At 43.0% G+C, this 15514-nt stretch overlaps 1 protein-coding gene across 1 annotated transcript in view; it reads right to left on the bottom strand.

The window, feature by feature from the left end:
- LOC133621283 (B-cell receptor CD22) overlaps positions 1-15514 on the bottom strand; it is a 49773-nt gene that overhangs the window by 3554 nt on the left and 30705 nt on the right. The window contains exons 10-14 of the mRNA XM_072915545.1: positions 15205-15477; positions 13612-13693; positions 6729-6863; positions 1249-1297; positions 885-970 (exon numbers count right to left, since the gene is read on the bottom strand). Coding sequence (XP_072771646.1) covers positions 885-970; positions 1249-1297; positions 6729-6863; positions 13612-13693; positions 15205-15477 — 625 coding nt within the window. The remainder of the gene's footprint in view (positions 1-884; positions 971-1248; positions 1298-6728; positions 6864-13611; positions 13694-15204; positions 15478-15514) is intronic.

Below are 15514 nucleotides of genomic sequence, written 5' to 3'. Positions count from 1 at the left end.
GATGCAGTACCGCCTGAGGGATCGAAGGTCCGTAATGTCATCGCTTACGTGCAGTAATTCCTCCAGATTCTCTGAACCTTTTGATGATATTATGGACTGTAGATGGTAAAATCCCTAAATTCCTTGCAATAGCTGGTTGAGAAATGTTGTTCTCAAACTGTTCGACAATTTTCTCACGCATTTGTTCACAAAAGTGGTGACCCTCGCCCCATCCTTGTTTGTGAATGACTGAGCATTTCATGGAAGCTGCTTTTATACCCAATCATGGCACCCGCCTGTTCCCAATTAGCCTGTTCACCTGTGGGATGTTCCAAATAAGTGTTTGATGAGCATTCCTCAACTTTCTCAGTCTTTTTTGCCACTTGTGCCAGCTTTTTTGAAACACGTTGCACGCATCAAATTCCAAATGAGCTGATATTTAAAGTGTTCCAGTTCGAACGTTAAGAATCTTGTCTTTGCAGTGAGTTGAAAAGGATTTGCAAATCATTGTATTCTGTTTTTATTTACGATTTACACAACGTGCCAACTTCACGGGTTTTGGGTTTTGTAATGATAATAGATAATAATTGCGATGGGTAGACTGTCAGAAAAGTGGCTGCCAATGTCTGCCAACAACCTCTCCGCCCACAACCAATTAATTCATACATGTATTCATACGTTCGCATTCATTCAAAAATAATTCACTCATTCATATTCATGTATTCATACATTAAGTCATTCACATTCACACATATACACCAGTGGGTGAAGTGGTGAGCCCAAGGACACAATGGCAACGGATGGCAGAAGCTAGATTTGTACCAGGAACCACCAGGTTTCTGGATGACCGCTCTACCACCTGAGCCATGCTGCCCCAATTAAAAAAATATTCAATATATTCTCACTCGTGCCCAAAGTGTAGAGACACATAGTGGACAGAATCGTCCTGGCCGTGTCCACTCTGGAGGCTGCTGGCTGCTGGGGGAAGACCCTGAAGTGGCAAAAGGGGACACGTGAGTGGCTAACTTCTTTTTGCACTTCAAGAGATTTGACATATTTCATGAACTGCCCTTGCAGGTTTTAAGACGGTGACAGTTTGACCCTGGAACAGATCAATTTACTTCCCATTATTTCCCGCTGGAGAACTTTTGAAGTCAACCAACATGACGTATTGTTTAGTTTACTTTAAACTTGACTTTTCAGGAACACAAAGCTTCAAGACATGACTTAAGTGTGATGCTAACCATAGAACAGTAAAACCTGACTCACCTGTCCAGCAGAGGGAAAGTTGAGCATTGAGTAGATTGTGTGTGTATCCCTGAGGAAGACAACATGTGTCAAGTCAAAAGACACAAGCACCAGATGCATTGTGGGACGTGTGTTTTGTGTTCTATGTAGGGATGGGTACCGACGGTACTTTTTTAGCGCCGACTAAATCAGATTGGTCCCACCGGGCACTCATTCACATAAAATCCAAATAGCGCCCTGTTACGGTACCTGGGTTGCACTTTGGCGATCACTCCAGCAGCACTGAGAGCGGACTCGGTCAAGCTACCTCTAGGTAATGTTGCGATGTTCAATGCCAACGAAGCAATTGACTCAGAAAAAAATGTTCCAACAAGGGTACAGTAAGGCTTTACTTTTCCAAAAATGTCCAAGCTTGATGCTAATAAACACAGGCTTTGCTATTGTGGTATCTGTAAGTCGTATCTTTTGAAATGTCGTATAACATTGTGGACCAGCATGCATCGAAGCCAGGTCACAGAATTCCTTAAAGGATTATTCCATTAAGGAAAGACGCCCTGAGTAGCTCCAGGTCCGAACGTCATTCACAGCACATCAAGAGATGACTTTAGAGGATTGCGGGACTTGGATTTTAGGATGATAGGAGCCCTCACCGATAGAAGTAGGGATCAGGGGACACAGGTCACCTAACTCAAGGGATCAAAGTGACAAAGCACAGAGGTTTTTAGAATTGGGTAGGAGTAGGGATCAGGGGACACAGGTCACCCGACTCAAGGGATCAAAGTGACAAAGCACAGAGGTTTTTAGAATTGGGTAAGAGTAGGGATCAGGGGACAGAGGTCACCCGACTCAAGGGATCAAAGTGACAAAGCACAGAGGTTTTTAGAATTGGGTAAGAGTAGGGATCAGGGGACAGAGGTCACCCGACTCAAGGGATCAAAGTGACAAAGCACAGAGGTTTTTAGAATTGGGTAGGAGTAGGGATCAGGGGACACAGGTCACCCGACTCAAGGGATCAAAGTGACAAAGCACAGAGGTTTTTATAATTGGGTAGGAGTAGGGATCAGGGGACACAGGTCACCCGACTCAAGGGATCAAAGTGACAAAGCACAGAGGTTTTTAGAATTGGGTAGGAGTAGGGATCAGGGGACACTGGTCACCCGACTCAAGGGATCAAAGTGACAAAGCACGGAGGTTTTTAGAATTGGGTAGGAGTAGGGATCAGGGGACACAGTTCACCCGACTCAAGGGATCAAAGTGACAAAGCACAGAGGTTTTTAGAATTGGGTAGGAGTAGGGATCAGGGGACACAGGTCACCCGACTCAAGGGATCAAAATGACAAAGCACAGAGGTTTTTAGAATTGGGTAGGAGTAGGGATCAGGGGACACAGGTCACCCGACTCAAGGGATCAAAGTGACAAAGCACAGAGGTTTTTAGAATTGGGTAGGAGTCGGTATCAGGGGACACAGGTCACCCGACTCAAGGGATCAAAGTGACAAAGCACAGAGGTTTTTAGAATTGGGTAGGAGTAGGGATCGGGGGACACAGGTCACCCGACTCAAGGGATCAAAGTGACAAAGCACAGAGGTTTTTAGAATTGGTACAAATAAACTAAGGTTTGTCCAGATTGGTTGGCACCAAGTCCAGAAGAACAAATTATGAGTCTTCACGTAGAAGGTATTTAGGGAAAGGTTTGTTCATGTTTTGGTTTTCCCTTTGTGTTTTATTTCATCACCTGTACCTGATTGGCAGTCTGGCACACCTGGTGGCAATTGCCAATCAGGCTACTTAGACCTGCCTCACCCTCCAGTCAGTGCTGGAGTATTACTAGCTGTATGCTGTGGACTGCTTGCTGTCTCCAGTTCTCTCTGGTTCCTCGTCTCTTGTTAGCTGTTTTCCCGTACGCTGTTAGCTGTTCCATGGTTCCTGTTACTGTATCCTGTTTCTTGTCTCCTGGTTCGTGTTAACCTGCATTTTTTGGACATTAAAACAGTGTTTTCCTGTACCAAGCCTGCCATCTCGGCATCTTGGGGTTCGTCACTACCACTACCTGACAAGGTTGTCCTGGCAGAGAGTGAGTAAGAGTACCATTAGCCCCATAATCTTCTTCTGGAATCTGCAGCTCCCAGTTTGAGGCTTGCTTGACCAAATAAATCTTTTGTTCAATGATTCCACACCAGCATATCTTTGATCCAGTCACACCACCACGTCATACTCAGATCCGGAAGAGGGTGACAAGACCAGCAATACATAACACTTTTGATATACCCCTAATTAGCATTAGCAATTTTACTTGGAGATTTCATCCAAATTTGTTCATTAAAGGGGAACATTATCACCAGACCTATGTAAGCGTCAATATATACCTTGATGTTGCAGAAAAAAGACCATATGTTTTTTTAACCGATTTCCGAACTCTAAATGGGTGAATTTTGGCGAATTAAACGCCTTTCTATTATTTGCTCTCGGAGCGATGACGTCACAACGTGACGTCACATCGGGAAGCAATCCGCCATTTTCTCACTTTCGTCGGTGTGTTGTCGGAGGGTGTAACAACACCAACAGGGATGGATTCAAGTTACACCAGTGGCCCAAAGATGCGAAAGTGGCAAGAAATTGGACGAAATTTTTTCAAAATACGAGGCTGTGGGGAAAGCCGACAAAATGGTCAGTCGTTTGTTCCGCACACTTTACCGACGAAATCTATGCTACGACAGAGATGGCAAGAATGTGTGGATATCCTGCGACACTCAAAGCAGATGCTGACATCAACTCCAAAACTGGACAGATCAGCTTTCAGGAAAAGAGAGCGGATGAGGGTATGTCTACAGAATATATTAATTGATGAAAACTTTATTCATTACTCACGGTTTTACGTAAATTATTATACATAAACTGTGTTTACCAATAATTTAGCTTAAAAACCTTTATTTTTTTCAATCATTCGAGTACATTCGGGTAGTCTTGTGTCTATTTAGGTATGGTTAACCTGAGTGCTGAAATCGTGGAAAAATATATGTTCTTAGCGCGCCTGAAATGGGCTGTCTGCACTCTCAAAGTGCATGTTGTTGCCAAATGTATTTCATATGCTGTAAACCTAGTTCATAGTTGTTAGTTTCCTTTAATGCCAAACAAACACATACCAATCGTTGGTTAGAAGGCGATCGCCGCATTCGTCCTCGCTTTCTCCCGTGTCGCTGGCTGTCGTGTCGTTTTTGTCGGTTTCGCTTGCATACGGTTCAAACCGATATGGCTCAATAGCTTCAGTTTCTTCTTCAATTTCTTTTTCGCTACCTGCCTCCACACTACAACCATCCGTTTCAATACATGCGTAATCTGTTGAATCGCTTAAGCCGCTGAAATCCGAGTCTGAATCCGAGCTAATGTCGCTATACCTTGCTGTTCTATCTGCCATGTTTGTTTGTATTGGCATCACTGTGTGACGTCACAGGAAAATGGACGGGTGTTTATAACGATGGTTAAAATCAGGCACTTTGAAGCTTTTTTTAGGGATATTGCGTGATGGGTAAAATTTTGAAAAATAAAATAAGCCACTGGGAACTGATTTTTAATGGTTTTAACCCTTCTGAAATTGTGATAATGTTCCCCTTTAAACCTACAACTAAAATGTGCACTTTCTAGGGAGCAACAAAAGACAAGACAGCAAAGACTGAACTGACTCGTCACACTATAAACTATACACCACTGCCCTTTAACGTTTTGGACGTGCAACTGTAATTGAGAGATGCGATGATAAAACAAGATACAACAATGTTGCAATGTTGTACTACAAAATGAGATTTTATTATCAAAAACAATTGTTATTTACTAACACACTCAACAGTACCAAAAATTGGTACCGTTGAGTACCGGTTTTGATTCCCAGGTACAGAAAATCGATACGGTATTGGTTTAATGTGAACAGTACCCATCCCTGGTTCTACGTATGGTGACTATGGGTATGTTCACACTGCAGGGGATTCGGATTTTTTTTTTGTCAAACCCGATCGTTTCATGTAATTGTTCACATTACAAAACAAATGCGATGTCTAATGTGAACACAATCTGACCTGCATACAGACATGATGTCATGACATCACACGTGCTGCAGTGTTTACCATACTTGCCAACCTTGAGACCTCCGATTTCGGGAGGTGGGGGGTGGGGCGTGGTCGGGGGTGGGGCAGGGCTTGGTTGAGGGCGTGGTTAAGAGGGGAGGAGTATATTGACAGCTAGAATTCACTAAGTCAAGTATTTCATATATATATATATATATATATGTATATATATATATATATATATATGTATATACATCCTGAAAATATGCAAACAAAACTGTGTTTAGATAATTGATACTTCAAACTTGCATAAATAAATATTAAGGAATATAACATAACTTGGCTTCTGAGAGCTTCAAAATGTAATGAATAAAATGCTAAAGTCTTTGATAAACAAGCAATTATTTTAATAATTAAATATGGTCATTTTAAATGAATTATTAGGATAATTTAAAATTATCTATTTCAAATATGTTTATTTTAATGTATAATTCTAATGCCTGGATGTAATAAGGAGTCAGAAAAAATACAATTAATTTTGATGTTTTTAACAAAATATAGTAAACATTTATTTAGTTTTTTTTTTATTATTAATAAATATATTTATTTGTAGGTAAGATAAACATAATAATACAATTTATCTCTAGTCTGGATGATTTATTTCTTGTCACCCAGTTGTCCTCCCGTCGTGAAAAAAGGCTGTCCTCACTCAGGTCCGCATGGAGCTGTAGGGGGCGTGGCCTCCAGCTCCGGCTGAAAATCGGGAGATTTTCGGGAGAATATTTGTCCCGGGAGGTTTTCGGGAGAGGCACTGAATTTCGGGAGTCTCCCGGAAAATTCGGGAGGGTTGGCAAGTATGGTGTTTACGGAAGTAAATATGGCTAATATTCGAGTAGGTCTTGGTCCTGGCACATTTGTGGCAGTTTCGAGTATTTAATGCAATCAAAGTCAATTTGGAATTATTGCGTGTCGAAAGATTTAGAAGGAAGAGGGCTAAAACATTTTTGCTCTCGCAGTTTGTGGGACATTTGTTTCGATGTCTGCTACGAAGAGCGTTGGGCGAGCAGTCGGAGACAGGAGTGGCGGAACATTGGCATGACTTCCTAAAATAATATAGAACTTTCACCTGTTTTCTGCTCATTTTTCAATTATTAATTTTGCAATCGTCTATTTTAGCGCAGAATTATGGCGCTTTTTAATCACGTATTGGTCGGACAAACACGACCTGATCGTTCAGACTGCAGTCGCTTCAAATAGATAAACGGTTTATATCCACACGCGAAAGAGGCCTGGGTGGATTTGAAAAATTCGGAATTGTACTGCTGAAAAAAAAACAGGTCACAAATCGGTAAAAACATCAGAATTGACCTGCAGTGAGAACAAGCCCCCACGCATGAATACTTTTCGGAGGAGGTTACTAGCGAGAACAACTCATCCAGCTCACCTGCAATTTGTCCTCAACTCACTGGACTGGACCTCAACATGACGCCCTGCAAACACTGGACTGTCAGTCCTCCTGTTGGCAAGGACACTCATCTGGAACGGAGTGTTCTGTTGTATGGCTTTCTTCCTCCTGTGTCTGAAAAATCAAGTGTGTACTTGTACATATACATATACTTGTACATATACATACACATTAGAGATGCGCGGATAGGCAATTATTTCATCCGCAACCGCATCAGAAAGTCGTCAACCATCCGCAATCCACCCGATCTAACATTTGATCAGAACCGCATCCGCCCGCACCCGCCCGTTGTTATATATCTAATATAGACGATGCAAGGCATTAGTGAGGTTATAAAGCTTTTGCCTGTTAAAGAAAGGAGACTGATCCAATGCAGCACAGACATTCGCGTGCCACGCTGTCACGACCCAGACGCACACCAGTGCGCAATCATATGGGAGCCGCGCTGAGCGCACCTCCAAGCGCGTCTCGCTGCCGGCGACGGCCGGGTATATGGGCCCGACGCTCCAGCGCCATCCATTTTCAGGGCTAGTTGATTCGGCAGGTGGGTTGTTACACACTCCTTAGCGGGTTCCAACTTCCATGGCCACCGTCCTAGCTGCTGTCTGTATCAACCAGGGTGAGCCCCACCCCTTTCGTGAGCGCACTGCGCGCGGAGTGACCCCTGTTACGCGCCCCCGGCAACAGGGGTGGCGGGCAGGTAAGCTGCGCGGGCAGGTAAGCTGCGCGGGCGGAGCGCGCGGAGTGACCCCTGTTACGAGCCCCCGGCCACGGGGGTGGCGGGCAGGTAAGCTGCTTACCTGCTGCGCGTGACGCCGGCCGCGGCGAAGGCGGACGAGGCAGGGTGTCGGTGCGGTGGGCGCGGTGGTGACCCTGGACGTGCGTCGGGCCCTTCTCGCGGATCGCCTCAGCTACGGCTCCCGGTGGGGCCCTCTCGGGGGAAGGGGCCTCGGTCCCGGACCCCGGCGAGGCGTCCCTTCTCCGCTCCGTAAAAGTGTCCATCTCTTTTTTTTTTTTTCTTCTGTTGTGGCATATGCAGCAGGAGCCTGCTCGTTCGTATGTGGGTAACAACATTTAACTATGTATATATATTTCCGAATTGGTTTAACTGCCACCCGCCTGAATCTATTTAAAATCTAATTTTTTTCTATTTCAACCACCCGACCCGACCCGACCCGCGGATAAAATCTAATTTTTTTTAATTTCATCCGCCCGATCCGCGGATAATCCGCGGACTCCGCGGTTGTGCCCGCAAACCGCGCATCTCTAATACACATACATATATATACATATACACATACTTACATACACATATATATACATATATATACATACACATATATACTGTACGAAAATTGATTGAGGTGAGTTGCGGGTAGGTTGTGGTAAATAGTTATGGGTTTGGTGGATGTATTTGGGTTAAGGCAGAGTCACAATTAGAGACAGAATTCTGCTTTTGGGTGTAAGGGTTGGGTTATGATTAGCGTCTGGTTGTAGAATAGAGCTAGATTAATAACTATGGGCAAAGGTGAGCGTTGGGTATGAGGGTTTAGTACCCCATACTTGCCAACCTTGAGACCTCGGATTTCGGGAGGTGGGGGGCGTGGTCGGGGTGGGGCGGGGGCGTGGTTGGGGGCGGGGCTAAGAGGGAAGGAGTATATTTACAGCTAGAATTCACCAAGTCAAGTATTTCATATATATATATATATATATATATATATATATATATATATATATATATATATATATATATATATATATATATATATATAAGAAATACTTGACTTTCAGTGTATTCTAGCTATATATATATTTATTTTATTATATACATATATATATATATATATATATATATATATATATATATATATATATATATATATATATATATATATATATATATATATATAATAAATAAAATAAATACTTGAATTTCAGTGTTCATTTATTTACACATATACACACACATAACACTCATCTCAATGTTGAGTTAAGGGTTGAATTGTCCATCCTTGTTCTATTCTCTGTCACTATTTTTCTAACCATGCTGAACACCTTTTCGCAGGTACCCAGAAAGGTTTCGAGTACCACCAAAAAAACTGAATCTCTGAAGACAGTATAAAAATCTGTGTTAAAGGTGTACAAATACTGTTTGTATAATAAGCATGTTATTTTTTACAAATGAGGGTTAAGAGTTCAGTACTAAAAAAAAAAGAATGTGGCTTTTTAATTGAGCTGCTGCATTTTTTGGTTGGGTTGTTTATTTATTTTGAGGAACTTCTATACATTTCTAAAAGGGGAGGAATGTAATAGAGTGATCTATGTTTGTCTGTTGCCATCTCCTGGTGAATGTTGGCTATAGCGTACTGGGGTTACTTTTTGGTTGGCGAACGATTTACGTGGTGTTGCGCACCTGACGTCACTCGGGTCCGCATGGAGCTGGAGGAGGCGTGGCTTCCAGCTCCGCCTGAATTTCGGGAGATTTTCGGGAGAAAATTTGTCCCGGGAGGTTTTCGGGAGAGGCGCTGAATTTCGGGAGTCTCCCGGAAAATCCGGGAGGGTTGGCAAGTATGTAGTACCCTAACCTTTTCAGGTTATATAGCTCAATTGGATTGGGGTATGTTTAGGGTCATTGGATCAAAGTTTCTCGTTGTCATCCCATTGGGTTGAGTTTGTTTTTTTTGCCCTGATGTGGGATCTGAGCCGAGGATGTCGTTGTGGCTTGTGCAGCCCTTTGAGACACTCGTGATTTAGGGCTATATAAGTAATTGATTGATTGATTGATCATTAGGGGTAAAGTGGGAGTAGGACAAGGGTGTCCCGATAATACTTTTTCACTTCCTGTACGATACCAATATTGGAGCCTTGAGTGCTGGCCGATACCGATATCAGCAGGGATCATAGTATATTATTTAATTATTTTGTACTGTAGAATGTTTTGTCAAACTGAGAACAATGGTAGGTCCCAGCAGGCACAAGACACTGAAACAACGTTGAGACCTTGTTGAATTAGGTCCTGGCATTGAGCGTTGAACATAACGTTGAAGCAACATGCTTTTTGACGATGTTTAATCAATGTGAGGTTGTGACGTTGATTTGACCATTGAAATTTGGTCATTTCCCGACCTACATTCTACAACACAAATACAACGTTTCATTTTGACAAGGTTTAATCAATCTCAGGTTGTGACGTTGATTTGACAATTTAATTTTGGTAATTTTCCAACATTGGACATCAACGTTGTCTCACTTTACAACTATTTTGCAACATTGTTTCAAAGTCAGTTTCAGAGGACATGTATGTATAACCAACGTTGTATCAATATATTGTGCCTGCTGGGGTAAACAAACAAACGTGTAACATAACCCTTAGAAAAAAATTTATGCTTTTAAACTGCAGTGTTAATTTGTGTTTTGGCGACACCTAGAGGTCACAACAATTCATGAAGTTAGGTACAAGACGCATTAGTGCTAGCGCTGGTTTTTATTTAGTAGTTCAGCTGGTATGTAATGTTAGTTTTAGGCTATGTCTACACTAAGCCGGATAACCCCTTAAACAAATAATTATTTAGCCTAAGCCTTGTTTCAGCCACACTAAATCAGCGTTTAAGGTCCCCCTCCTCGGACAATTTTTTACACGGGTAAGTGCGCCGTCTATTTCTTGAATCTCCGGCTCTTTGCTTTGTATGGACGCATTGATCGTTTACAAACTGAGTTTGGAGAGGAAGTGACGCCAGAAAGACTGCGCCTCATACAGAAAGTGACGTCAGAAAGATGGAGGCGAGTCATACAGACATGACAGCCTGTGTGGAAATACCTTAAGAGAAGCAAACGTGCGATTGCAGCTATTTAGGATACAACACATCTCAGACGGCAACATAGACGGTTGAGCGATGGTTTTGGATAAGGCCTGGAAAAACGTCAGTCTGATGGGATATGTTTGTCAACGAGTGTGTTGTGCCAGCTGAACGGCAAGAGAACTTTCGAATGTCCAGGTCAGCTGTGATTCTACTTAGTGAAAAAATCTGTCCATTTGTCGAAGGGGAGACAACGAAAAACAGCGAATACATTTGGACTGGCAAAGCAGACTATTACTAGTTATTGTCCGCGATGTATGTCGAGCGATTAGTCAACGTCTAGTTTTGTATTCCATAACTATTGTTAAGCCATGAAGTGGTTGCGCCCGTCAAGTACGACCGCCAATTTCAGCCTTCAAGCACAGTGTCCTGACCAGATATCTATGATTGTTGTAAAATGTTCTTCATCACATTGTTTAATTCCACACGTCCATTAAAGATATGGTTCATGTATGATGGCTCCGGTGTGATTCACTACAATAGTCTACCAGCTGCTGATGGTGAGGCCATCAATGTTTACTGTTAAAGGAAATGTGGCAATAGTCTACATTGAAACACAGGGTAAGGATACACTTCCAGGTCAGAGGTGACTATGACACGTGCATTTTTTTCGCGCATGCGTACTAAGTCGCGTTGCGCCGGCGGACAGAGGGGGCGAGGGGGTCTTAAACGACCATTGAGTGTGTGTGGATAAGGTTAGGTGGGATTTACCCTGGATGACCTTAGTTGGTTTAGTGTAGAAGGGGCCTTAGAGTTGGGGTTAGGTATTGGGTTTATGGTTAGAGTTGGGGGTTTGGGTAGGAAGTAAAACTGGGATGAAGCCAGGGTGATGTTATGGAGTTAAGATTGTGGGTTAGGGTATCACAATCAGGGCATGTGGGCATGATTAGGTCATTTGTGAGGGCTAACTTTAGGGCCAGGTTAGAGGGTATAGGTAAGAGTAAGGTTTTGGTTTAATGTTGGGTTAAGGGATACGATTGGAGTTGGAATATTGGGGTTATGACATGTGGGTAAGACAGGGTAAGTTGATGTTAGTTTGTGTTACAACTAGTCTTGTAAGTTAGTATGGTTGGAGTTATCAGAGTTTACCACTAAGGGCCTGATTTACTGAAGGTTTGTGTGTACTAAAACACGTGCAAACCTGATAGCACAGGCGAAACTGATCTACTAACTGTTTGTAAAGTGGATTGCATCTGTTAAGGAAGCAGAATAAGGCGTGCAATATTCTGTCTTCATCCATCCATCCATTTCCTACCGCTTATCCCTTTCGGGGTTGCGGGGGGTGCTGGAGCCTATCTCAGCTGCATTCGGGTGGAAGGCGGGGTACACCCTGGACAAGTCGCCACCTCATCGCTGTCTTCATGAATATGCAAAATATGTGCTGATCATCAAAACGCCCGTAATACTGGCAGGATAAAATGCAACTATAATTACTTTGCACACGCAATTGGATGTATCAACACTCATCACCGTTTTGCGAGCACAATTTAGCGTTTTATTTAGCACGTGTCAGACGGACGTGCAAACTGACAGTTCCACACACGGCTGCAGGATCAGCGTTCAAGCTGCACAGACAGACGACAATCCTCCGTCCTACGTGTGTGTGTGTCAACATTTTGGACCAGCAGCAATAGAAAATATTAGCCTTATTGTCTATTCAGCAACAACATTTTATAATTGTTTAGCTGCTAGCGAACTGAAGGGGCTGATTAATACAAATTCAATTGATTCAAATTCTATTTTTTTAATTACGTTTTTTTATTACATTGAATATATATTATTAAAATATTTCTAATGTGAAAAAAACTTCTTCAGGGAAGCATTTTTTGCGTCTTGAGAGAACTAAGTGCAGCTTTCTCTCCAATGAGCGCAACTTCAGCTGTGAAAAATAAAGTGGTTTCATTGTGGATGCACTGCACGACGGCTTCTAAAATGCCCATAAAAAGTGGTACATGTCGCTTGCTTGTTTGAAAACATAGCAAAACGCCACCGGTTGGAGCATGATAACATGAATGTGCAGTAAATGAGTGTCTCCATGGTGATGCCCCATATATAATACACGCAAAACCCTCATTTAAAATTAAGCGGCCTGCGTCACTTTTCAATTGCACACGCAGTCTTAGTAAAAACGCAGGCGACACGCTCACTAATAGTACACGCTATTCCAGGGGTCGGGAACCTTTTTGGCTGAGAGAGCCATGAAAGCCAAATATTTTAAAATGTATTTCCGTGAGAGCCATATCATATTTTTTAACACTGAATACAACTAAATGCGGGCAGCGCGGTGGAAAGAGGGGTTAGTGCATCTGCCTCACAATACGAAGGTCCGGGGTTCGATCCTGTGCTCGGGATATTTCTGTGTGGAGTTTGCATGTTCTCCCCGTGACTGCGTGGGTTCCCTCCGGGTACTCCGGCTTCCTCCCACCCCCAAAGACATGCACCTGGGGATAGGTTGATTGGCAACACTAAATTGGCCCTAGTGTGAGAATGTGAGTGTGAATGTTGTCTGTCTATCTGTGTTGGCCCTGTGATGAGGTGGCGACTTATCCAGGGTGTACCCCGCCTACCGCCCGACTGCAGCTGAGATAGGCTCCAGCGACCCCCCGCGTCCCCAAAAATGGACCAACATTTTTAGAGCATAAGTCTCTAATTATTTTTAAGAACATTGTTATTTCTTGAACAGGTGTGGTAGAAAACGGATGGATTAAAATGCATGTGAATGTTTTATATTTTGAACGTTATTTTTAACATTGTGATTACCAGCGGAATTATTCGTTACTTATCGTGTTAAGCAATGTCAGCTAAGATTTATCTGAGAGCCAGATGCAGTCATCAAAAGAGCCACATCTGGCTCTAGAGCCATAGGTTCCCGACCCCTGCGCTATTCTATTGATTGCACATACTGTTTCGCGTGTGGTATTTGGATCCTTGTAAGTCAGGCCCTAAATGTTGAGACAGAAACAACAATTTGTATTTTCCTGAGTTAAAAGAGATGACTTTCTTACCTGAAGATTAAGAAGATGAAAACCAGAATCAAGACGATACAAAGAAGAGGGATGAGGAGCGTCAGGGCCCTCATCAAGCTCTCTGGGGTGAGAAGAGATATCTAGTTTATTTTATTTACTATATGTTTTATTATCTTCAAACATTTTTTTTATTATTTCAAGTTGTCCAGGAAACTTAAAGGGGAACATTATCACAATTTCAGAATTGTTAAAACCATTAAAAATCAGTTCCCAGTGGCTTATTATATTTTTCGAAGTTTTTTTCAAAATTTTACCCATCATGCAATATCCCTAAAAAAAGCTTCAAAGTGCCTGATTTTAACCATCGTTATAAACACCCGTCCATTTTCCTGTGACGTCACATAGTGAAGCCAACACAAACAAACATGGCGGAAAGAACAGCAAGCTATAGCGACATTAGCTCGGATTCAGACTCGGATTTCAGCGGCTTAAGCGATTCAACAGATTACGAATGTATTGAAACGGATGGTTGTAGTGTGGAGGCAGGTAGCGAAAACTAAATTAAAGAAGAAACTGAAGCTATTAAGCCATATCGGTTTGAACCGTATACAAGCAAAACCGACGAAAACGACACGACAGCCAGCGACACGGGAGAAAGCGAGGACGAATTCGGCGATCGCCTTCTAACCAACGATTGGTAAGTGTTTGTTTGGCATTAAAGGAAACTAACAACTATGAACTAGGTTTACGGCATATGAAATACATTTGGCAACAACATGCACTTTGAGAGTGCAGACAGCCCAATTTTCATCAATTAATATATTCTGCAGACATACCCTCATGTCAGCAGGCCAGGGAAGCTAGGGTCGATATTCTTCTCTTGATCATCTTGGGACGGTGTGAGCCAAGACATCCAGGGGGGTTTAGCTCACTCGTCTGCGGGAACAAACTGCCGCCATTGCTTGCCGTGCTAGTGAGGACCTTTGTCCCTGAATTGCTCACACAATCCGGCAGATTCAATGGGGGTCTGGCGGCAGATTTATTTGACTTTATCGTTGGAAATGCATCTGCTTTGAGTGTCGCAGGATATCCACACATTCTTGCCATCTCTGTCGTAGCATAGCTTTCGTCGGTAAAGTGTGCGGAACAAACGTCCAATTTCTTGCCACTTTCGCATCTTTGGGCCACTGGTGCAACTTGAATCCGTCCCTGTTCGTGTTGTTACACCCTCCGACAACACACCGACGAGGCACACTGTCTCCAAGGTACGGAAAACAGTCGAAAAAACGGAAAATAACAGAGCTGTTTTGACCCGGTGTTTGAGAAAACGGCGGATTGCTTCCTGATGTGACGTCACGTTGTGACGTCATCGCTCCGAGAGCGAATATTTAATTCGCCAAAATTCACCCATTTAGAGTTCGGAAATCGGTTAAAAAAATATATGGTCTTTTTTCTGCAACATCAAGGTATATATTGACGCTTACATAGGTCTGGTGATAATGTTCCCCTTTAAACATTCAGCTTAGCAAAGCATTTTGCTTCCAACTTTGTGGAACCATTTGAAAATGTGCCTCTTTTCTCCTGCTTGGATGAGTTTGGTGTGGAGTAGCAGTAGCTTGTGACGTCACTCACTGTCAAGAAACACCCTCACATGTTCCGACTTCCTGTCATTAACGTCGTTTTTGGCCACGCAGTAGTAGATGCCCGGCTGGTCCGAAAAGACCGTGAAGTTCTGGGAGTAAGACACTTCTTTGTCAGCTCCGTCGCTGTCCTCCGTTTTCTTGTACCAGAAATACTGTTTGATTGGTGGGTAACTGCGACTGCTGCAGCTCAGTGCCACAGAACTCAGCCCGTCTGAGAGCTGCTGTTCCGCCGCTTGGGTTATCCGTGTGTGCTTTGGAGCGTCTGGGGAACAAGGAGTGACAAATGATTGGCATTAATG

This window comes from Nerophis lumbriciformis, linkage group LG21 (assembly GCF_033978685.3).
Source record: "Nerophis lumbriciformis linkage group LG21, RoL_Nlum_v2.1, whole genome shotgun sequence".
Lineage (NCBI taxonomy): Eukaryota > Metazoa > Chordata > Actinopteri > Syngnathiformes > Syngnathidae > Nerophis > Nerophis lumbriciformis.
The sequence above is the reverse complement of the archived record's forward strand: the minus strand, read 5'-3'. Positions and strand labels throughout refer to the sequence as shown.